Source organism: Pimephales promelas, chromosome 23 (assembly GCF_988280905.1).
Source record: "Pimephales promelas chromosome 23, fPimPro1.hap1.1, whole genome shotgun sequence".
Classification (NCBI taxonomy): Eukaryota; Metazoa; Chordata; class Actinopteri; order Cypriniformes; family Leuciscidae; genus Pimephales; species Pimephales promelas.
The window spans coordinates 12,645,492-12,670,455 of NC_142791.1; the positions used below are offsets into that span (position 1 = coordinate 12,645,492).

At 38.3% G+C, this 24,964-nt stretch overlaps 3 protein-coding genes across 3 annotated transcripts in view; 1 reads left to right on the forward strand and 2 right to left on the reverse strand.

Annotated features, from left to right (window-relative positions):
- arl15b (ARF like GTPase 15b) overlaps positions 1–2,250 on the reverse strand; it is a 54,637-nt gene extending 52,387 nt beyond the window's left edge. The window contains exon 1 of the mRNA XM_039675528.2: positions 1,832–2,250. Coding sequence (XP_039531462.1) covers positions 1,832–1,939 — 108 coding nt within the window. The 5' untranslated portion in view covers positions 1,940–2,250. The remainder of the gene's footprint in view (positions 1–1,831) is intronic.
- A 1,275-nt stretch (positions 2,251–3,525) lies between these two features.
- On the forward strand, positions 3,526–7,609 carry snx18b (sorting nexin 18b). Its single transcript, XM_039675476.2, has 2 exons — positions 3,526–5,227; positions 6,914–7,609. The coding sequence occupies exons 1-2, from the start codon at positions 3,787–3,789 to the stop codon at positions 7,144–7,146; spliced, it is 1,674 nt and encodes a 557-aa protein (XP_039531410.2). The 5' UTR covers positions 3,526–3,786; the 3' UTR covers positions 7,147–7,609.
- A 1,457-nt stretch (positions 7,610–9,066) lies between these two features.
- On the reverse strand, positions 9,067–23,603 carry cspg4bb (chondroitin sulfate proteoglycan family member 4Bb). Its single transcript, XM_039675439.2, has 10 exons — positions 22,937–23,603; positions 21,518–21,681; positions 17,083–20,601; positions 16,521–16,994; positions 16,148–16,324; positions 15,494–15,692; positions 15,261–15,392; positions 14,969–15,144; positions 13,770–13,947; positions 9,067–13,670 (listed from the first exon to the last, which is right to left on the reverse strand). Exons 1-10 carry the CDS (start codon positions 23,019–23,021, stop codon positions 11,578–11,580), a joined length of 7,197 nt encoding a protein of 2,398 aa, XP_039531373.2. The 5' UTR covers positions 23,022–23,603; the 3' UTR covers positions 9,067–11,577.
- Positions 23,604–24,964: the final 1,361 nt, after the last annotated feature.

Below are 24,964 nucleotides of genomic sequence, written 5' to 3' on the forward strand. Positions count from 1 at the left end.
TGCATATGTCCAAGTCAAGTATCAAAGCACCGAATGTGCGAGAAGTTTACTGGCGGATGCTGTGAAGCAGCACCAACAGTATAGCCTACTCATTAAACTGTTATTATCAGACATTGATTATCATAGGCAAATTATATGACTCGAATGGTGCAAAAAAGGACATTGAAAGAAGACACGTCGAGGCCAAATAAGCTGATAAAAAACGTAATGAAATAAAAAAAAGATTAGATGTGATATGTCACCTGGGCATCATCCTTTGTAAATTCATTAATGGAGTTGTGATAATCACGAGATATGTGACTGTTGGTGTCCCTATGATGAGATGACAATAAATCTCAGATGTATTGAACTGAATAGCGGTGTTGGTTCCAGAAGTATTATTTCCATTCATTTTTTTTTTCCATAGGGATTTTTAAAAAGTCTTTGTTAAAGCGTTATAAGCATTATAAGCCATGAACCAAGCCAACCAGCTACAAGGTGAATCAAAAAAGAAAAAAGTTTTGAAAATCGGACAAAAAGACAAAGGTGCAAGTGATGGAAACCACTATAATCCCATGAAGCATTGCGAACAGCATAATCGATTTAAAAACAATGGAGAAATCTAAAACTACTCAAAAACTACTGCAAAAAGTTGCAAAAAAACAATCATTCACAGTGCTTCATGGGAGTGGGTGGAGCTAAAGATCGCATTTTGCTCTTTTCGACTGTGATTGGTGGAATTTGCTGCACAGCATCATGGGTAATGTAGTTTTTCACCACCAATTGTACTTAAACATGATTATTTTAGAGTAAACTCTAAAATAATGCAGGCTGACGGCTTCAAGCAATTAGCATTGATTAACATGTAACAACTTCAGCTAACAGAAGGGCAGTTTTTAATTTTTTTATGTTATCGTTAAAAATCAATTTCCCTATGGAGAAAATTAATTGAAAAACTACTTCTGGAACCAGATTGACACACTTTCTAGTCTGTTTTTCACTATTGTGTTGTATATCAGAGTGAAACGGCTTCTCGGTTAAGATAAAATGTAGGGCGGAACTTGATTTTGTCCTTGAAGAATTGATTGGATGGTTGTGGTTTGCTATTGGTGGAGCTCATGTGAGTGACAGGTTTCCCCTCCCTCCCGGCAGTAAACACCTTATCAGAGAGGAGATGCAAGGAGGGGAAGGTTATTTTGATTAAAGATTATGAGGGCACATGAACTTTAAAAAAATATTATATGCACTGAGAAAAAATTGTCTTTTTTCATTTTGATTTTAAGGCGACATAGTTCACCCAAAAATTATGTTTATGTCAACATTTACTCACCCTCAACATTTACTCAGCTAAGTGAGTTTTCTTTATTATAGATGCATATGTTTTGTTACCTTCAGAGCAGCAAATTAAATTAGATTTGTAGACTAAATAAATGATATAATACGTTGCAGCAAACTACTTAACATCTAAAGTGAAAACTGTATTAACTTATCTAGCTAACTTACATATACTTTTTTCAAAAAGCAGGGCAAAAAAGAGATAAAGCGTATTAGAGATGGACAAAACTGTTGATATTACAGGAAAGCTCATAATTGAACAGGGCTCAGAACTGCTATCCTTTCTGGACACCCTCTTCTATTCTATTGGCTAAGGTTTGTTTGTAAGCAAAACAAACAAGAAACTGTAAGTGAATTTACAAATATAGGCTACTGAGAAAGAATATTTGTTATAGTTACAAACAAAACAACAACTGTTTAGAAAGGTATTGGAATTCGTGTGAGCAGCGCTGAAAACAAAACACCTGATCTTACAGGCTCTGGCCATCTTCAAAAAGAAATAAAAAGAATACTCTACCAGGTAATCCATGTATTTCCCCGGTAGCTTCTTGCTGTTGTCTACGGAAAATAGAAGTCCTGAGTTAGGGCGACTATGAAATGAAACGCTGTTGTTAATTGAATGCATCCAAAAGTCGATTTTTTGACGGCTTTGGAATCCCCGCCTCTCAGTTATGAAAAATAATATATTAATAAAGCGGCTAGCAGCGTTAGCTGTGCACTCCTCTTCCTCTGTAAGTCCCACGCACGGTTATGTGAATAAAACAAGTCCTGATGAGGAAAAAAAAAGGATTCAGGCTTTTTATACATTCAAAAACATTACTATATGTATTTTTAAGTCGAAATAATTCCGACTCAGACGTGATCCGGCGAGTGTAATACAGCTTATTGATGTGGGCGGAGAAAGGCGCTGTTTGTTGTGTGTTCGCGCGAGCCACAGAGGGAAAAGCATCACGACTTCGGCATGACGTCACTGTCACGCTGAGTATTACGTTCATTCATCCAACAGGGATTGAAATTCTTTCTGTTTCTTACTTCTTTTGAGCGTTTAAACTAATATGATATTATAGTATTCACTGCCCTTACAAAATCTTTCACGTAACGAAGCAGTTTGTTACATTTTAAGAATGTAAGTATTGCGACCGTCTAAGCGATCACGTGATAGGAGATCGTAGGCTACAGGTTCTTTTACATCACGTGACAAGGAAATGGGTGTCAGATATTTGGTTTGATAGTGACCTCTACTGGTTAAAGTAAGTTACACACTATCGTTCAAGGAGAGCGACAATGAGAGCGACAGGAGGATTGCCGTGTTGTGTAATCTGATCATGTAGCCTACATAGAAACTCGTCGTGCTCGGGAATGCTAGTTTCTTTAAAAATGGCTAAATTTAGCTTATAATGTTATAACATAGGCCTATTTCATCATGTTTATAACACGTTCTGAAAAAACTAAAACAATACTAATTTGGATAAACAGGCCATGAAACAATACTGTCTGTGTGGCACAATGTATAATGAAGCCCACATAATTTGCTTCCTGTTATAAACACTACACAGTTCTGTAAAGTGAATAAAATATCATAAACTATATAGGCCTACATATGCATGTTAGGTAAGTTTGAAAAGTGTTTTTCATGTTTCACTTTTCATCTGTTCAAGATTATATATTACACTTGGCTGATAATTGGACACAATGACTTGTATTTATGACAATTCAGCAAGTAAAGTCTGTTGAGAATATTCTAATAAACACATTATCTTGTTAACACCCAAACTTCATTACAAACGACTAAAGAAAAAGATACATTCACATTATTTGTACAATATATATTTGTATATATATATATATATATATATATATATATATATATATATATATATATAACTCGTTTCTAACTAGTTAAATAGTTCTAACTAGTTTTTTAATCATGTATCTATCTCAATACATATATATTTATATATAATGATTCTTATTTATTCTTACTGATAATTACTGATACTGATCTGTTAGTTGACGTGCTGAGCCAAAAGAGAGAGAGGGAGAGGGAGAGAGAGACTCATAACAAACATATTATAAGATCTTTTTGAAACGATGAGGTAATTGAAAGACATGTTTTAAAAAAAGACAATGACAGTGACAGTCAGTCATAGGGCAGTGTTGTACGCAGGGGCATTTGGGTTTATTCTCTGCCCCGGGCTGATTATTCTGATTGGCTCCACCCTCGATTATTCTGCCCTGGACCGCATTCAGCGAAGAGAGGCAGCAGACGGACACAAACCCCACTTTTCAATACCCTTCTGAGAGGAATTTTAAACTTTTTTCAACAGGATAATGTCTTCTAAAGTATTCGACGTGCTTTGGTAGACAGCAGAGACTGTAGGCTACATTCCTGAAGAGGTTAATTTAACGGAACGGCGCGGAGAGTGTATTGTAACTTTGGAAACTGAGTTTACAAAGCGTTCCCACACAACTATGGCGCTGAGAGCGAGAGCTTTATACGACTTTATCTCTGAAAATCCCGGCGAGATCTCTGTGATAGAAAATGAACTCCTAACTTTGAGTAGTGAAGAGGTTGTCGATGGTTGGTTGGAGGGCACGAACACCAGAGGTGAGACTGGACTCTTCCCCGCATCATACGTGGAGATTATTAGGACTGACACATCACTACACGATAACGGCACACCCGCTAGTCAGGACTATTACTACCAAAATAGTCCTCAGAGGAGGGATACCTCAAACGAGTCAACACCCACGCATTCCACTGTTTACCAGGGACATATTAGACAACGGCGACAAAGTATTCAGAGCCAAGGAAGCGATGAGGATTGGGACGATGACTGGGATGACAGCGTGACGTCGGAGGAACGCGGAGGAACACCTGAAAAACGCGGGAATACTCAACTGACCAGCACAAACACCTCAGTGACTCGACGTAGTAGTACTACGCATCAGTCCAAAAGCACAGGAACAGTTGGAAAAAATCTCAATAGGTTTTCAACCTTTGTAAAGTCAGGCGGCGAGGCTTTTGTTTTGGGTGAAGCTTCAGGTTTGGTCAGAGATGAAGAAAAAATATTTGTGGATATGGGTCAATACGGTCCGGAATGGCAAGATAACCCATATCCATTCACTTGTACTATTGATGACCCTACAAAACAGACCAAATTTAAAGGCATGAAGAGCTATATGTCCTATGGACTCACACCTAGTCATACTCAAAGCCAGGTGAATAGAAGATACAAGCACTTTGACTGGCTTTATGCGCGACTTGTGGAAAAGTTCCCTGTCATTTCGGTCCCTCACTTGCCAGAAAAACAAGCCACAGGTCGATTTGAAGAGGATTTCATTTCTAAGAGGAGAAAAGGTTTAATATGGTGGATGAATCACATGACAAGTCATCCTATTTTATCCAAGTGTGACGTTTTCCAGCATTTCCTCACCTGCAGTAGCAATGACGAAAAAGCCTGGAAGCAAGGCAAGCGAAAAGCCGAGAAGGACCACTTAGTCGGCGCTAACTTCTTCCTCACTATCTGTCCTCCAACTTTACCGCTTGACTTACAAGAGGTGGAAAGCAACATAGATGGTTTCAAAACGTTCACCAAAAAAATGGACGAAAACCTCATACAGGTCAATGTCACAATTAACGAATTTGCCAGAAAGCAGATCACTGGTTTTAAAAAGGAATATCAGAGAGTTGGACAAGCTTTCAGACTTTTAAGTCAGGCCTTTGAATTCGACCAGCAAGTGTACTCCGTTCCGTTAAACAAGGCCATTGTACACACTGGAGAAGTCTATGAGACCATTGGGGATTACTTTGCAGAACAGCCCCGTCAGGATTTGGACCCAATTTCCGACCTTTTAGCGATTTACCAGGGACACCTTGCAAACTTTCCAGACATTATCCATGTTCAGAAAGGTTTGCAGTTTTTCTCATGTGTTTGCTCAAATACCACTTGTCAGAACGGCATGCAATAAAATATGGATATAGGTCAGTAGGTCAGTAGTTGATCTGCTTGTCAGCTTAAAGAAATTACACACTATCCAGAATCAAGTTAATATTTGAGTGAAAACCTAAATCAGTATGGTAAATACAAATAGCTATTTCATAAAACTAAGATTTTATTTTTTCATTCTAAAATTGATGTATGCTCTTTTAATGAAGAGAAGCTAGAATCATTAACTTTTATAGCTAATATAAAATGGCACAGAGCAACAGGCTCTCGGCAGTATGTCAAATGGCATGTCCTGATTTTTCCCTGGTGCAAGAGAGAGAGAGCATATGGGTTCTGCTAGTTCTTGCAGCTTGAGTTGTGTGTTGGTATGGTGAAACGAAGCCAACCCTGTTGTAATCATCACTTCCCTTTAGTGGGGGAAGTGTATACCTCTGACTAATCTATTTTTCCTTTACTGTGAAATTAGATTGACGCTGTCATTCTTATGAAACAAATCTCTGGGTTTTCATGACGCAAATTGTTAATGCAGTTTTGTATGAGAAAATGCTTGTCTCTTTAAAACAACTGATACTGGAAAATCTTTTGTGTTGAAGGCTCTAATCCTAAGCTTAGGGCTCCAGCACAGGGAAGCATTGAATGCTTACACCACAGTTTAACTCACAGATAGTTTTTCTGAAACTATGGAAGCTTGTTTCCGCCACAAAAAAAACCCAAAAAACTGAATTGCGTGGTATACACCCGCAATCGCAAGTTATAAAGTACAATTCTAAGGAGAAAAAAGACTGATGTTTTATATCTCACAATTCTGATTATAACTCAAAATTGAGAGTTTATATCTACTGTAGCAAAGTAGCAATATTGACTTTAGAACTTGTAATTGCCAGTTTATTTCTCTCAATTCTGAGATACAAAAGTCAGAATTGAGAGTTATAAAGTAAAAATTGTGAGATAATTTTTTTTTTAAATTCTGTGGTGGAAACAACCTTCCATAAGAAGCACATCCCATAACTTAACTTTTTGATGATATATATATGTGATTAAGTCAAGTAAAGTCATGTAAAGTCAATGAAACGACATTCGCAAATTATTGTACTTTTTCGTATCCGCCTTTAGAGTGAAACAAGATATTCAGCGCGAAAAAAAACAAACAAAAAAACGTTGGTCAGGATTTTATCCATCTGGAATTGATTGGATTGTGAAAAGTAGGCGTTACATTCCAAAATGGAGCCAAGTTAGAGGGGAGGGGGTTAAAAAGTAAATGAAGGAAAGGAAAATTGTTATGGAGAAAGAGCAGGTTACTACATTTTGATACAAAATTCCATTTTTTTTTATTTGGAATACTAATGCACTAATGAATCATGTGCAATAAGACCAGGAAAGTGAATTTAGAAAGTGAAGTAAGAGTTAATTTCAGAATTGACTTATAGTGCACTGGGAATATTGAATTCTTCTCAAGAAATTCCAAAGAGAGCTGTTAGCCATAAATCAGAAGCCATGATTGGTCTGAGCTTGCATTTTAATGTGTTCAAAATGGAAAACTCAAAGAGTGCATGCGTGTGTTTTTGCAGATGTGATTGTGTTATAGCCTTTAAACCGAACCTTTGTTCTTTTCCCTTTTCTGTTCACTTCCATCCTCTGTCTTTCTCCAGGAGCCCTCACTAAGGCCAAGGAGAGCCAGAAAGATGGCACTGCAGGTGGAGGCATCAATGACCGCTGCAACATCATCTCCTGCGCTACGCTAGCTGAGATCCAGCACTTTCATCGCATACGCGTGCGGGATTTCAAGGCACAGATGCAATATTTCTTACAGCAGCAGATCAGCTTCTTTCAGAAAATCACAGGCAAGTTGGAGGAAGCCCTGGACATGTATGATCAGGCTTAAGAAGTCAAATGGCCAGAACTGAAATGAAACACAAATAAGCAGCCTTTTTATTATAGATTCATTAAAAACACAGTTACTGTCTTGTAGGAGTGTTTGGGGTGGCTTTGAGTTACAAAAAAAAAAAATAGTGATGAAAACTTACCAGAAATTTGACAAATGGTCCTTAGAATGTTGACTACGTTATTATTAAGTAAAATCATATAATCTGATTATACATAACGATCCTAATTGGTACCCTTAAAACATAACCACAATTTTAAGTGTACATGGCTTAGTAGCTACAGTTGATATAAACGACAAAGATCACTTGTAATTGTGTGCCTGTTTTGAAATGGTCTCTATACTGGTATGGACTTATTCCTTGGACTGGAAATAAGAGTAGATTTGAAGGCATTTGTGTCTTTTGAACAGTCTTCTGATTCTTCTGAATTCTATTATAGATATAAAGATACATTATACAAGTTTTACTCTCACTTCGTTATTAACCTTTATCTAATCTGCTCCGAGTGAGGCCTGTGTCTGTTTTACATTAAGAGCTTGCGAGAGAAAGACGAGACAGTTTCTCAGCCCTGGAGGAGAAGTGCAAAGAAACAATGACCTAGAAAACATGGGCTGAAACCCTCTTTATCTGGAAGACATTCCAGACGAGGCTGAGAGGATCACTCACGGTACTAGTTTACCAGCACTTCCATTATTCAGATTAGACTTTTTCTCCCATGTTTCAACATGAGTATTTTTACTGTAAATGAGAACTTAGTGGATGTATTTTGGGAGCTCAAATTGTTATCAAGACCGTTTAACCAGCTGGATGAGCAAGAAAAGTTGAAGTGAAACTTTAAAAATTTAGATGTGGTTATCAAACTCTGGAGCACTGGTGGTCTGTGAAAAGTGTATTTATAAGAACAAAAACCAAACTGGCTCAAGACAGGATTGGTTAAAGTTAAACAGATGGAGAGTCTCATGAAAATCTCACATGAGTTTTGGGTTATTAGGTGTTCCACAATTTTTGTTTTACTCTTTAAGTGGTCCATCACCTAAAAAGTCACCCTGTGGTGAAAATCATGGTTTTAATATTGTTTATATGTCTATGTGTTGTTTTCAATATGCTTTAAGACAAACCATGTGTAAATTGAAAGGTCAATACCATTGCTGAGTATTTTCTCCTTAAAACTGCAGTTTCGTTGGTGTTTCTGAAGACACAAACTACCTACAATCAGGTCAATGTGTGTTTGTCAACGAGTGGATCTCTGAACTGATGTGAGTGAGTGAGTGGAGGGAGGGGGCGGGGGGGCTAATTTGCATATTCATAGAACTGCAAATACCAAATGAGACAAGGGTGTAGAGTTACATTCAAGCTATTTTAAGGCATTACAGATTATTTTTTTCAAGAAAAAAACTTTTAAATATGTAATTTTTGTGATAAAAGATGTTTTAAGGGGTAAAAGGATTTATTACAGGGAGACTTGAAAAAGAATGAAAGTGGGAAAATAAACAATTGTAAACAAAGATTAGCATTCTCAGGTCTCAGAGCAATCAATTGACCTATTCAAAGAGATCATACTACTATTAGTTTCTGTGCTTACTATGGTAAAAACCGAGCTGTCCCGGAGCAGTCAATCTCTCAATCCATTTGAATTATTTATAAGAGCTAAAGTTAGGCTTCTCTTTCCACTCACTGCCTGCGTCTGTTTTCACATACTCAGGTCCTTAATCATGAAGAATTTATTTCCACACCCCGATCACTAACAACCACATACATTGCCCTTAACACTAAAGAGAAAAGGAAAGGACTAAACTCATTTGTGTTTTTATGAAGCATTTGTTTTCTAAATAATTGGAGCTATAAAGCATAAAGAATTAGTAATCCACTAATATACATGAATCATAAAAGTTCAAAACGTCCAAAATATTTTAGAAAAAGCAATGATTTTATTAGAATATTCATTTATACAATAAGAACAATCTTTTTACATTAGTGATACTTTCTCTCAGTCATACAGACATAAATACAGGCATACAGTGCATAAACATTCATAAACCTGAAGCCCATAGTAAGTTCTAGGCATTACAAGATAAACACAAATGGTCATCTTTCACTTCAAAACAATAAAAAATAAAAAAAATACACAGAGATGTGGGTTCGAAGAATAGTCTTTGAAGCACACTAGGCATTATGGAACGTCAAGGTAACTATTCCCCTTCTTTCAATAGCATCACGGCTGAATATCCCTCTAATGCCATCTTGCTTTTTACGAGTGTGAAATTTGTGGTGCAATATTTATGAGGGTGGATCTGTTTTTGTGGTCAGCATACTATTATCATATTCAGACACTTCTCTAAAATGTACCTTTGAGTAGTTTCAGTTCTCTCATTACATGCCAATCTGACAGACTTTGTCTACAGCAAATATGAATAAACATAAGGCATTAAGGTACAGCATAATGCTATGGTTTTATAGTGTTTTTTTGAAAACCATTTAGAAATGAAATCCAAAAAAAAAATTACATTTGGTTATTGGAGTATGCAGTAATAAAGTATTCATATATAGTTAATTCTCAGTTTATATATGTGTAATCTCTACATTGTTACTATACAGTATTTATAGCCTATAAACAAGTAGTGAGTTCTTCTTCATGCATTGTTTCTGTAATCAAACGCTTTAAAATCCCTCAGTTCTCAACATCTCTGAAAACCTATGCCACTCCCACACTATACATGCACCAAAGTAGCCAGAGCAACTTTTCTCTATTTATGGATATGACAAGAGATACATGGGCGAGTGACGTATACAATTTCCCGCGAAAAAGATTTATTTAAAATCGTTTAAATTTTGTTAATTTTGAGAGGGGGGGGGGGGGAACTGTGAAGAACTTGCTATTTGTATATAGGTTATTAATATATTAACAATATAGAGACTATAATATATAAACAATAAATTAACTATAATAGTTTGTAAATGATTTGTTAGCACTTTTTTGTATACTAATTGATGTTACCGAAATTACATTCCCTCTTCTACTTACCGGTAGGCCTAAATAATAACAATACTGTATTAGGTACAATGACATAAGAAATAAACTATTAGGGGCTTTCACGCTAGAGAAACATTTTCATAGTTCCTATTACTATTGGCAGAAGTACCTGCTTTTTGTTGAGTTTGCACCGCAGGAACTGGGAACAATTTTGCAACCCAGCACAATAGGAACTAGACAGAGATGAAGTGTACGTAAGTTGACGAACCAAATGCCATGCGAAACACTGGCACCCGCCACTTTTAAAAGCTACAAAAGCGCCATTTTTAACAAATACTTACTCCACGATCTAGCATACATAAAGGAACATAAACATACCGAAAGTTAATGTCAACGGCATTTACCTGTCGCCTTTGTTTGCGATGTTTTATTCTATTCTCAGCCTCAATGATATCTAGCACTGCAAATTGTCGTAGATTTTGTCTTTTAGCTCTCCTTTTTGCTCTTTTAATCACATAACTTTAAAAAATCCATTTCACGTCACTTCACAGTTCCTACTAGCGAATGCAGTAGGAAAACGGTCTTAGGGGAACATTTGGTTCTCAAGGTCAGCCATGATGGCTAGTTCCTATAACTGAGTTCCTAACTACCTGGTGTGAAAGCCCTTATTTTTACTACATGAAGGCCTAAGTAGAATAGTTAAATGTCCATATTTAATAAAACCAAGAAAACTGGATGTAAAAACTTGTGTTATTTTGTCCTCTAAAATGTGGCAAAGGATCTAAATTTATAACATTCATTTCATACTGCAGTCTGTGAACTCTATTAACCATGTTCATTCATTCTATCTGTAACACACAAATGTGCAAAAACCCATAGCTCATCACTGGGTTAGCATCCTCAAAGGTGCACAATTATATCTTATGTACCTCTAAAGGATACATGTAGTACCTAAATGTGCTAACTGCTAATAGTGTTAGAGAAGGTACAGAAGTGTACCTTTGAGGGTACTGAGCCAGTGACAAGCTAAAGGTTCAATTTTTGCGCACAAAAAAAGATGACTTTCCATATAGGTAAATATTACTGCAAAACTTTCAGACCTTGTAATAACAAAGAATTGGTGACTATTCTTTGTTTAGTAACAAAACATTAAAACTACAAAAAGATCTAAGCTGTGGCAGGACAGAAATTGGACTAACATAAAATAAACGTGTTAAAATTACAATTATTTGGCGATCTTTCCCTTGACTCCAAGCCAAGTCACCTTCAGTCTATAAGGTCAAAATCCAAACGGCAACAACATTTTCAGTTCTCAGTTTCTCAGTGTATGGGATGAAACTTAAAAACATACTTTCTTCTGCCAGGTAACGCTAAGAGTTGGCTCTGATGATGGTCATGCACAATGATAGTTCACAAAAATTGGTCCAAGCAACATCTGGATGTGATAAAAAGAGTTGAATCAAACCCAGAACTGGTTTTGTTTAAGGGGTGGTGTTGCTGGTGTACACCGCTGGGCAGAATCAGGGTCAAGTGGACTCCATGTGCAAAGGACAAATGGAGACACAGCTCTTTCAATCGCTGGCACCAAGGCTGCATCATGTACTTCCTCTAAAACGGGGCTGTCAGGGCAGCTTGGAGTGAGTGGGGTTACTATAACCGAAGGAACAGTGAGACTTCTCTCAGGTTGACCCAGATATGGGCATCTGGCTAAAATATCTTCATCGGGGTTCCCAGTCAAAGCCTGTATGATTGCGGGGTGGGCCCGCTTTTCCCTCCGGTGCCGGAAGACAAGAATAAGAACCACAAGAATGACAATCAGAAGAAGGCAGGCCAGAAGTGGCAGGATGATGAGCAGGGGATCAGATGCAGGTCTTGGTAAAGACTCCACCCTCACTAACGTATTTTTTGGGGAGGGGTCTAACTTGCCCATCGTGGTACGGGGGACATGAGGAACCGTTGATCTGCTTCGTGTGTGGTTCCCCCAGCGGTTTCGGGGTTTCAGCTTTGAAGCGGTCCTGTGTGGTCTTGTTGTTGGATCTAAGTGAGATGGAGGGTACATGGGGGACATCGCATTTGTTGTTCTGTTGAAAGTCGGCAACTTGGTCGGCTCTATAAGCATATGTTTCCCTGTAATGGGGTCATAAGGTATTACTAAATACACAAATTCGCCCATGGCAGGCTGGACATTGGCTGCCTTCAAAAGGAAAACAAATGAGTCATTAAGTGGATGGACTGCTGTGACATTGTACCTGGCCGCTGTTGTGTTGCCATAAATGGTTTGGAAATTGATGTTTTCCTCTATAGCAACTCTGCCCTGTTCCACATCCCTGAATGTGAAGGACTCCACCGAGTGAGAGGCTCCTCCAAGGTCAAATGTCACTTTGACTAGCTTGCCATGTTTTGGCGGCTTAAGGATTTCAAAGATGGGATCGCTAGCACTAAGGGAGGCCAATTCTGTTGCATCAAGGACGTCCTTTCTTAGCTTCACTGGGATACCATCTGGGATCCTAACATGCTCTCCAAGGTGGATCAGTGGCCTGACTGTGATGTTTACCACCTGGTGGGTCAGGTTACTCTCAGATGTGAAGACTGTGAACTCAAAGCTGTCTTGAGAGGACGACAGGTCAGTCATGTTATAAAATAATCTACCAGTGTGAAGGTCCTCTTGGTCAAAGTATGTGACCGGCTCTTCCATAACCATGACACACCCATGACTTGGTGGGCCTGTAACTAAATACTTAATGGATGCATCTTTCTCATTGGTCACTGCAGCCAGATGTTCGAATGTCAGAGTCACTATGGTCTGACCTTGCAACAGAGTCAGTCCGGTGTTGTTGACCACACTGATAGTGATATTCTCTACCTCTACACTAAAGAGCTTGTAGAGTGGTCTGTGGAATCCATCAGTTATACTGAAGTAGATGACCCCTGATGAGGGTTCCCCATTTTGTACAAAGTGCACCCTTCCTTGATTTACATCAGCCTGGGTAAAAGTAGTAGCAGACTTATTGAGTTGACCTTCCAAAGCAAGGAAGCCATTTTTGGGCTTGCTGATTACCGTATAATAAAGCTCCTCAGGTGGAGTGTCTTGGTCCTCCACATAAAGGTTCGCAGTGTCCAAGGTCACAGTGTCCCCTTTGACCACTTTGAGTCTAGGGGATCCCGTCTTGAGCACAGGAGGCCGGTCATTAACGGGGGTCACGGTAATATTAAATATTCCTGATACTATATGGTCTGCATTCTGGGGTCGTTGAGCAAGCTTTCCTTTGGGGTTTAGCCACACGTCAAAAGTGAAGTTATCATGAGTGGTCTCAGAATCATCATGTACATAAATAACTCCATGCTTGTGGAGATTGAATTGGGAGAACTTTAGTCTTTCATGTGTCAGGTTCTTTTCACCTACAACAATAGTGCCGTGGAGGGGTGGAGAGGTGATTTCGTACCAGACCTCATAGAAATTACGTTCCTCTTCTTCTAACTTTCCCAAAAGGTTGGAGGCATCCAATTTTGATTTATCTACGAGAACACTACTACCCTCAGCGACGACAGCCCCTGAATAATGAATATAAGTGTGGTTAGTGTAGAGATAATATATCAATTTTGTTCAATTTGTTTATCAAATAAACATCACGAGAAGTCAGAAAGCATTACCAGTATTTGTAAAGAGTGCACTCCTATGCTCCGGGCCAATATTTTCATAAGAGATGTGGATATTAAAGGTGTGAGCATGGAGGGATGCTGGGGGGCATGATGCAGTGAAGGTGAAGGAATCTGTAGCGGTCCAGGCAACAGGTTTAGTCTGTGCATACAGCACAGCACGTTCCTTCACCTAAAATAATAGAGGTAATTAAGCTTATTTATAAGTTAAAAATGATCGCACTTTAGTTTAGGGTCCAATTAACGAGTTGCAAAATTATCCTGCACATTACTAAGACATGGACTGTTTATTACTACTTATAATGCATATATTAATGCCTTATTCTGCATGACAATATTCTACATCCCTTAACCCTGCCCAATACCTAATCTTAACAACTACCTTAATTAGCAGTAATTAGGGTTTTTTTGAGGCAAAAGTCGTAGTTTACTTAATAGTGAGAATTGGACCCTAATCTAAAGTGTGATCGAATGATCACATAAATGCTATTTAATATCACAATTTACATATTTTTTTTATCACATATTTGCATTACTTTCTTATGTTAGTATGTTAATATTTACATTTTAAATATTTAGATATGCTAATGAAGAGCAATATTTTAAATAAATGTTTTGAATTTCACTCGAATGGTTGGCTCGGCTAACATGCAGAGTGGACAGTCTTACAGCCGATACAAACATTGTGAGGACAAAAAAATTGCCCATGTTGCAATACAACAATATAATTTTTGTCTGAATTTTATATTAATCTCAAATAGTGTTACATGAAATTTTATTTTGACAAAAGCATGCTTAAAGGGTTAGTTTGGTATTTTACACTTAAAGCCCTGTTTTAAGATCGTTTCTGATTAAAAAAAATGTTTAAGATTGAAATTTGGACAAATGCTGCTGTCCCGTTAGGTTTCTGTGTTAGCACCCCTCACATACACAATGGTTATCTATGTGCACTGGAACAATCATATATAAAACACATTAAACTTTAGTTTACAAAGAGATGAAACTCACCGAGTGGTCTGGGGTGTTTACCGATATGCTCACACAAAAATTGCTGCAAAAGATGCTTTCCAACAGGTTTTATCATAGTTTTTGTGCCAAGTGAAGTCAATGGAGTCGGACAAAAACTATAATAAAACCTGTTGGAAAAAGGCGTACACATTTTAACAAAACTCAGAAGCAGATTTAATAAATACCATGTTTTGGGTGAAAGAGGAGATTTCTTGTGTAGAATTTTCTGCTTGTTTCCACATTAGGCTTCCGAATTTTGGAGGTGAGGTCACGGTGTAGGTGATGGTGCGATTCCCATAAATATCATCATAGTCATTTGTGATTATCAGCAGCTCATCTTCAGAAATTAACTTTGAAGAACCTGTGGAAAGGATCCACGGAATAAATGGCACTTGAGTTTAAGTTGAAGAAAGCAACACAAAAGAAGAAATGCGGAATTGCGACTATAGGTTTCTTTGAAACACTATAAAAATGAACCTGGGAAAACTTTAAGTTCTTGATTTTTCATTAAGCTGATGACCAGAGATTGGGCTGTGACACTGAAGATTTTCCTTGGAGCAAAGTTCACTCCATCATTGACTTGAAAGTGAAATCCTCCTGACAAGGCACCTGTTGAAACATAAATACCACAAACCTACTGAGAGATCAAGCAAAATGGCTTTTCAAATCTTACTGGCAGTTCTGAAAGGCCCTTTAAAATGTAAACTAACCACTATGTACAAAGACCAGCTGGCCATGATTAATATGCTCTTGGGTGAAGTTCAGAACAGGCCTGGAGGGGGCGCTCTTCAGGGCTAGATGCCCATTACTAGGTGGGGTGATGATGAAGTCTAGGCTCTCAGGAGGAGAATCTGGATCCTCAGCACTGAGGTCCTCAGTGGTTATCTCTGTCACAGCACCTTCCCACACCTAATAATATAAACATGGTGCTGTCAGTTTTGGTCATGTTTTGTCAAGTGAGGTTTAACATTTTTTTTCTAGAAACAGCAGAAGCCATTTTAGAATGTGTTTACTGAGCCTCCTGCTGGTGAAAGTGGGCGTCTGAAAATTAGTCCTCCACACAGTTCATGCTGTTTTAACCAGTGTTCTTTAAATAATCTTTACATTATTGGAAATAGAAAAAGATGCCAGAATTTAGTCAGATATTGGATATTTTTGTGATAATGCAAAAATTTGTCAGGTCTGTGAGAAGGAGATCACCCAGGTTAATGGTTTGCTTTGTGTGTGTGTGTGTTTTATTTGTGTTTAATATAATTTAATTAAGTAAACATAAACATAAGTAAACATAAATAGATGAGAAATGGTAATATGTGCAATACAGATCTTTGTAGTGTAGAATTATTAGTTTCTGGGGGAAAACTCACCTTGAAGATCCTGTTGACAGTTACAACTGGAGGTTCGTCATTTATGGGAGTTACATTGACATAAATCACAAAGGGCAAGCTTTGCTTCCTTATATCTGTATCATTGGCCACGACTGTAAAATTATCTGCCATGGTCTCACTTCCGTCATGGACATAGAATATGAACCCCTGTTCAGCCTGTAGCAAAGAAAAGAAAGTATACAATGTAGTTCTTTAACAATATTTATAATAAAGATTAGTACATGTGCAACATCTTTACATTTGAAAGATATATTTTCTCAAACAGTGCTGTTTACAACAGATTTTTAAAGGATTGCCTTAGGGGAGTGAAGAGAGACGAAGTAAACAACTGGAGAGAGTGAAACAAACTCACTTGAGCCCTTGTGAAAGAAGGAATGGGAACACCAGGGATCCTTGAGTGTTCAATCCGGCCATGATGAGGCCCCTCGGTTACAAGATAGAAGATTTGGAGTCCATCAAAGTGTTGGTTAACAACTTTGAGGATGTCCTGACTGAGAGCTTTAGAAGAACCCTCAATCAGGGTCATATTAGACACCTCTAGAGGGATGTGCAAGGGGATAATATCCACAACGACTACAAGATCATGGATTGTTTGAACGCCATTGGTTACGTCAAGTGAGAAAGAGTCATTAATATATCCATGGTCTGTTTGAACATACTGAATATGCCCTTTATTGATATCATCCTGTGAAAAGCTTTGAATGGGATTCTCCTTACTGCCATGGTAATGATCTTCTTCTACCTTAGATATCCGCAGAAAACCATGAGTGGGTGCCATCTTCACAGTATACACAATCTCATAAGGTTTGTTATCCTCGTGAATAACCTGAAAGAGACCAAATGAGAATATCAAATAGATAGTCTGTATTTATAACCAAGTTGTCTTAAATTGACTTTAACAAAGCAAAACTAACCTGGAGAACGTCTTTGTGGATTTTGACTGGTTTTACTTCCTCCACCAAGATTGGGTTATTGTGAATGACCTTTGGGGGCTGCTGATAACTCTCAAGGTACACCCTAACTGACACACTTACATCCAGATGCAGGCTTTTCACCTTACAGGTGAAGTTAAAAAAGTCCTCCTGTGTTTCGCTGTCATCATGATGATACGTTACATGACCCATCTTCAAGTCATGTTGTGTGAATGTATTTGCCTTAACACCATTGCATTGAAGAGTCCCATGGCTTGGTGGTAGAAAAACCTCAAAGACCACTTCTTCATCATGCCTGACATCCATATTAGTGGAAATACTAAAATTAGCAACTTTTAAAATGGCCACCTGGCCTTTCTGGACCAAAATACCTGTGTTGTTGGCCACCTTAACATATGGATTCTGGGCTGACACTTCAAGTAGTGTTGAGGTATAGTGCTTGCCATCTGATATAAAGAGGACACAGCGGCCTAAACTCACCCCTTTGTGAATGAACAACACTCTCTTCTCTTCTAAGTCCTTCTGACGGAATTGATAAAGCTTGTGTGTGGTGTCATTTACCAGGACTAACTCACCCATGGGGATCTTTCGTCTGGTGTAAAGCAAATCTTTGTCATCAAAGTCTGTGTCAGCATCATGGTAGCACAAGTCTTCCAGTGTAAGTAACCGTTGGCTGTCACGCACCACATGGAAAACTTTATCCACAACACGGACGGGTTTCTCGTCATTGACCAACTGGATGGAAATATTAAATGTGCCCTCCGTGCCTGGGGTTTTACTTTTCAGAGAGCCAAAAGAGGCCTGGAATGTAAATGCATCATGTGCGGTTTCACTATCATCATGGACATACAAGATGCGTTCCTCCAAAATGTCCTGATTGGTGAACTCTATTATGCTGTCATTGCTGGAAGAGGAATTAGAGAGGTTTATTTTCTTCAATATCCCATGTTTAGGGCTGCTGGTGACAGTGTAGTGTACTGCTCTGGAGCTGGGTGTCTCTGAGAAAAGCATTGTCTTAGTAATGACCTTGCTCTCCCCTTCCAAGAGAGAAAGTCCATGATTTCTTAAAATTATGTAATGAATATCTGCTTTGATGCTGATTCTGAACTCATGAATCCCTGACATGGCAAATTTCGAGAATACATGAAAGTGAAACATGTCCCTTGTATCATCCTTTGGCCTTTCTAGGAGCCCATATTGCAACTTGCGATTAGTAATGTCATCTTGGCTAAAGGTAGAGTTCTTTTTTAAAATCTTATTATCAAGAAGAAGATTTCCTCTCCTTGGTAATGTCAACAAACGAATGTGAAGGTCGTTTTCCGAAAGTCTCGCACCTTTGGTGACAACATGGAATTCTTGAGGTGTCAATGTGACTTTGTGTTCACCATCTATCACTACCTTATTTCTGGTTATTCTGTAACGTATCCAGCGTACTCTAATCAAAAACAACAACTCATCTGTAATGACTGAACCGACTGTGACTTTGCATTTTAAACTGTCTGTGACGTTACTTTGCTGCGTACCATGGAAAGTGCTAAGATATCGAAGACGCTCCTTTTCCAGAAGTTTCTGCGTGAATGTGCCTGTTTGCTTCCACTGCCCACTTGAATGCAGCCTTTGCAGCTCACCATAGATTGGTGGCACTGTGACGTCATAGCGAATATCCACTGCTTGTTTAGGGACATTCACTTGTACAGCAAGATGTTTGTTACTAATAAAGGTTGCTTCACCTTGCGTTACCTCTACTCCGGTGTTATTGGCAATCTTGTGTTCTAAGGGAACAGCGATGATCCTGAGTACCACAGTGTTGCTTACCTTGTCCCCATCACTCACCCTAACAGCCATTCTGGAGTTCTTGACACCTCTGTGGACATAATTCACTTTATGTTGCTCTAGATCGCTTTGGGAAAATGAGGTCACTGCCCGGCCTGGGTGTTCTTCTATTTCTAGAAAACCTGAGTCAGAATTCAGGTTTCCAAGCACTGTGAACATCAGGTCTGTTGAGTTAGTGTCAGGGTCGATGGCCCTGAGAACATCTGTGCTCAAACGACGTCTTGAGTTCTCCAGCAGAATGAAGAGACTGCCCTCAGGAAGGCTAAGTTCAGGAGCGTCATTGACGGGTGTGATACTGATGTTAAATCTGTGCAGACGGTTCCCTCTGAGATAGCTAGGCACTTCCTTTTTGCTGCTGGTGAAGATGGAAAACATGAAAAAATCATGTAGGTCCTCAGATCCTCCATGGACATACATTACCCTTCGATGCAAGAGGTCCAGCATATTGAAGGTGTTCTCACCCAGATTAGGGTCAACATCCAGTCGGAGTTGCCCATGTACTGGTTGCTCTTCAATGCGTAACATAACCTGTGAATGTTGGATCCCAAGCTTACGGAACTCTAGGTTAATCTTTATATGTTTAGACTCAAGTGGTGCTCGTCCGCCTTCAAGAACCTCCAAATCCTTGAGTAAAAGGACATTTTTCTTCTCCAGCTCAGGTAGGACATCTGTCAAATTTTCATAATCCATAGTAATAATTGACGGACTTGTGGTACTGGGTCCAAGCCCTTTGTCTGGTTCACAACCAACAGAAATATCCTTGGTGACCAACGCTTTTGGAAGGCCCATCCTTTGGTAATTAACTCGGATATTTCGAAGACAGCCTTTAAACGACCCTCCTCCAATTCGCTTGCCTACCATAGAGAGCAAACCATTCTTGTGGATTTCTGTGTAAGTGCTGATATCAACCCCACCTAAGTACAGAGGCCCAGTAAACTGTAGTGCACTGGCATTTATCCCAAAGCTAGAATTGTGCATCTCCAAACCCAGAGTAAACTGAAGATTCAGAGGAGACAAATAAAGCCGCAAAATGTGCCATGTCCCATCATTGACGACCATCAAGGAACGCAATACTGTCTTAGTTGCACCTATTTTAAGGATAGCAACAAGGTGACCCTTTTGGATCTCCAGGGCAATAAAGTCACTTTGTCCTGCAGAGCTGTATAAAAGGATCCCCTCTGAATTCACTGTATGCAATTCACATTCAAATACACCCTCTTGGGGTACGTCCCATGCTGGCAGCGACATGTATGCTTTGGAGCTGAAAAAACTTATTGAATTGTTAACAGTGGCTGAAAACTCTGGGCTGCAACCAAGTGACACTTCATGAATCATTTTGTATCCAGAGTAAGGCCTAAGGGATGATAGAAGGTTATGCTCATTGAACAAAACCTCATCTACACACCCCCGAAAGCCAGAGGATGTTTTATCTGCTGAGAGGTAGGGTTTTTCTAGATCTCCAACACCACCAACAAAAAGCCCATCTTGGACTTCCAGTTCAAGATCAGGTCCTGGCATCTTAACAGTTGTTATAGAGTTTTTGTCCACAGTCAGGGTGATGTTGGCATGGTCATGTTGAAGTTCTACTGTATGCCAGGTGAGATCATTCAAGGGGATACCCTTCTCAGAACGAACCGTCCGTTCCCCAGATCCAAGATCAATCCGCACCTGACAGAGATGGACAGAAGATCTTAACAGTAATGTAGGAAATCATCTTTAAACAGATGATTTCCATAATTTCAGTCTAAAATTTGCTGGGTTCAACTTTATTCATTACCCAGACTGCTGGGTTCTGCCTGTTGGGTTATTTTTAGTGTTAGGTAATTTTGTGTCTCCCATCGATTTGTTAAGTTTCATTGACTAAAGTGATGCTACTCCTCACAAGGTTTGACAAACTGGGTTAAACTGGAACCGTAACAGTCATTTTCTCTACTGTCCCAAGACATCTTCCTAAATAACTTGTCTTTAAGGTTTATATACACTTGTGTTTCAAATCATATTGCTAAGAAACTCATATTACATTAACTACAGGTAACAGAGTCACCATGTCAGTATTCCTAAGCATGAAAAGACTTGTCAGCACAGTGGTGCAAGTGGACGTGAAAACTTTTTCTGTCTGGAAGCAACAAGAAATCACTTGCCTCTTGTTTTTGCCTGTGGGCATAATATATCTGTTTTAAGCAGTCCTTTACACCTCGGATAAATGTAACCGTTAAGGATGGGTATGAGTTTAAGCTTATATAGCAGGACACTAATTTGTAAGATTCCAACATAGTTAAGCTGATTCATTTTATTTGATTGCAATATGTCACTATGTAGCTAATCTCAGTCTCTTAAAGCAATGCACTGATCGACAATGAATGATTGCACTGCATTTCTTAATATAAAACATTATTTCTGTTTTGCACATTAATCTACATTATTAAACTCTATTATAGCATGTGTGCATGAGTAACATAAGGGTATTAATATGCAATTAAGAGTAACAAAACATCAAATTACAGGATTCAATACAGTGGATATGCAGCTTTGTATATGAAGACCTCTTTTCATTGACATGAATTTGATGCATTTAATTAATCACCTGTGCTCTGCCAGAATGCAGTCCCATCCAGAGAAAGTCCATCTCTCCAGCTGCCAAAAAAAGCAGGCCACTGGGTCCAGAGGTTCGGAACCGTACATGGAAAGACGTTTGACTGGACAACCCAACTGTTTTCAAATGCACAAAACCATCCCCATAGAAAGAAGCTGCAAAGTATTTTGAACTTGCATCAATAGGGATTATATAAAAAAGTGTGTGCTTAATACAGCATATACATAAACATTACATGTTTTTCACATTCTGCACTTTACAACAGTAAAGGCACGGGTCACATTCCTTAAACGAAATGCCAGAGGGCAAGATGTTATGAAAACAGATCCAGATAGCGTATACCGGTATCTTTCATTGTTAAACTTGTCTTGCTTTTTGAGAGATAGCCTGTAGCACATGAATTAGTATCACACAATTGCTTCCCCGTAACTCCATCCACTTTTGTCTGTCCTCGTGTGTGAGTTATTCCTACATACTGTATCTGAGTTAGACGCTGCTCTCGAGTAAATTAAGAGTTTTATCGGCCTGAACAGCTCTGACAGCTGTGCCTAAAGCAGTTTAGACTAAGTGCTGTTGTGTCTGCTGCCATCTAATGCGTTATCAGAATTCAATTAATGCATTTAATGTGCTGAATGCCTTTTAAGAGCTTCATTTCTAGGGTACTGTGTCAAAGGGGTCAAAAGGAGTCAATAAGCACAGCGACTGGAGATGAATACGCTTTTCAAAATGTTACAGTGTTACATTTGATGAGTAATAACAATTATTACATGTAATTTCTTTAGGTTTAGTTGCATGCAATTATGCATAATTTATAGTACTACTACAGTAATAAATTACATGTAACAAGGACACTTTAAAATAGTGTTATCAGATATTCAATAGAGAAGAAATACACCCATGAAGTCATGAATATAAGTCATGTGTATTGTATATTTAGGAACGCTTAAAACATAATTTTATCCTACTATCAATGTTTAAAAAATGCATTTCATTGCAGATTACTATCTCTATTTGGCTTTGGACTGGGAGAGGTCGCTTCCCACATGCTGCAGGCAAACAAAATGAACTTGAAAAGGATCGGATTATATCTAATCCCATTTTAGACGTGTTGAAGTCACTTTGTGTGAGGTATTAATTACTGCTTATGTGTCACTGCCTCCATATATGCTGTTTAGCCTATAACTGGTTGTTTACATTTTCTGTAGTTTGCATACATTAACATTTGAACAGAATTAAGCCTATTTAAATAAATTAAATTAGGTTCTACTGAGATAAAACTATAAATGTATAAACTACTGAACACCACAACAAAATTCGACAATAGTGTTGTTTTAATGATGCATGACCCATATTATATTATATTGAATCATATTATATTATTATACATTTAATGAGTTTGCTGACACTTACCTCCGTAAGCTTGTCCACCAGTCAAAGAAAGCAGCACAAACATGCGCCACAAAACCCCCTGCTCAAAGGCAATGTGAATCCACATGTTTCATAGCACTTCGGTTCAAATTGTAATGTCTTATTGGTTTAATATTCCCCAAAGTACGTCCATTGAGAGACCTTAAATCATGGTTAACTTTAAATCACTGTACCTGCAAGACAGTCCACTAAACAACGTCACGGGCGTGTGACGGGTTACTCCTCCCTTTATGAATATTCATATTGCTCCTCGTGCCACAGTATAGCCTAAACTCAGAAAAATTATCCATACTCCTCAAACAAATTATTCAGTATGTAATGAAATCTTAAAACGGCCTAATCTGTTTTGGTACTATGTAGCTACATGGTCTATGTAATATTTAATATGGTCTACATATAGCACTATGCAGAAGTCAAAATCCTCTTATAATTTTGACAATGGCCTCTAGAGGGAGCAATCACACAACATAACTAGAGCCGTCAAACATAGCCCATCAAAACATCCATACACTGTCTTATTATGATGGGCGTTACATGTGTCTTTGTGTTGGTAATACACTAATTATTTTATTTAATCCAATTGAAATCATTGATTATCCCCTTTTGCTGTTTACCCTTTACAAATAACATCTAAGGTTAGATTATAATATCTCCCTCACAGGATTATGGGTGTTTTTTTGTTTTTTTTTTTCTTTAGGCCTGTTTTAGAGTTGCCTTGCCTGTTGTTTTATGTTCATCAGTGTGGGAAAACAATGTTTTGATTGGTGTTTTTTGTATTTGCCCCTGGAATTAATAAATGCTATTTCAGACCCAGGGGGATCCATTACACAATTAAAACACACACACACACACACACACACACACACACACACACACACACACACACACACACACACACACACACACACACACACACACAGTAAAACATAAAAATAAAAAGTCTTACATAATGTTCAGTGTTACAGACAGTGTTCATCAATGGTTCCACAGTCTGGAAGGCTGACTTTTATCAATAGGCTAGCCAACATTTTATTTTATTTTCAACCATACAAAAACATATACACAGTGTGTCCTTTTAATTTAGCCTATACATCAATTGAATTGAAATGAATAGATAATCTCGAAATCTGTTGTATTAAAGGGTTAGTTCACCCAAAAATGCAAAAATCTGTCAGTATACTCCCCCTCATGTTGTTCCAACCCCGTAAGACTTTAGATCTTCGGAACACAAATTAAGATATTTTTTATTGAATCTGAGAGCTGGATCACTCCTTCATAGGCTTCTATGTAATTAAACTTGCCGACCAGGAAAGTTAGTAAAAACATCGATAAAATAATCCAAGTGACTACAGTGGTTCAACCTTAAGTTTATCAACCGACAAGAAAACAAAAATAATGACTTTATTCAACTATTCATTCTCTTCTGACATGAGTTCACCTAATGTAACAGCACAGCGCTTCTGGGTTGTATGTCAGAATGTAGGCTCACTATTGGCCATGTTGGTCATGTGTGTAAGCCTACGTTGTGACGTACAAGCACTGTTACACTGAACTCACATCAGAGGCCCACACTGAAGAAAAAAGAAAATCGCTAGTTTTTGCATACTGTGATGTCAAGTGGACATCTAAAAATCTCTTTAAAATATTGTGTAAAAAAAAAGCCCTAAGAGCAGTAAAAGCACATAAGAAAAAAAATCCTGACTGAGGTTGTCATAATTTATGCATGAAAGAGTAAAATGCATAGGATAAACCATTATTACAACATTTCCATGAGTAAAAAGTTGTAAAAGCGTTTTTAGAAATTAGCTGTGCTGCCATGATGAACTTCCAAATAGTTCCACATATGAATATCGTATCACTCAGTAAGCTTGGTATATTAAAAGGAACATGATATTACCCATCTAATACCATCACAGTTTAATTTTTGTAAGGCAACAGACAGAGAATACAGATTGTGTAGCTGTAGCAATAAACCCATAAAGCCAGCCATCTCCATACGCCAAGAAAAGC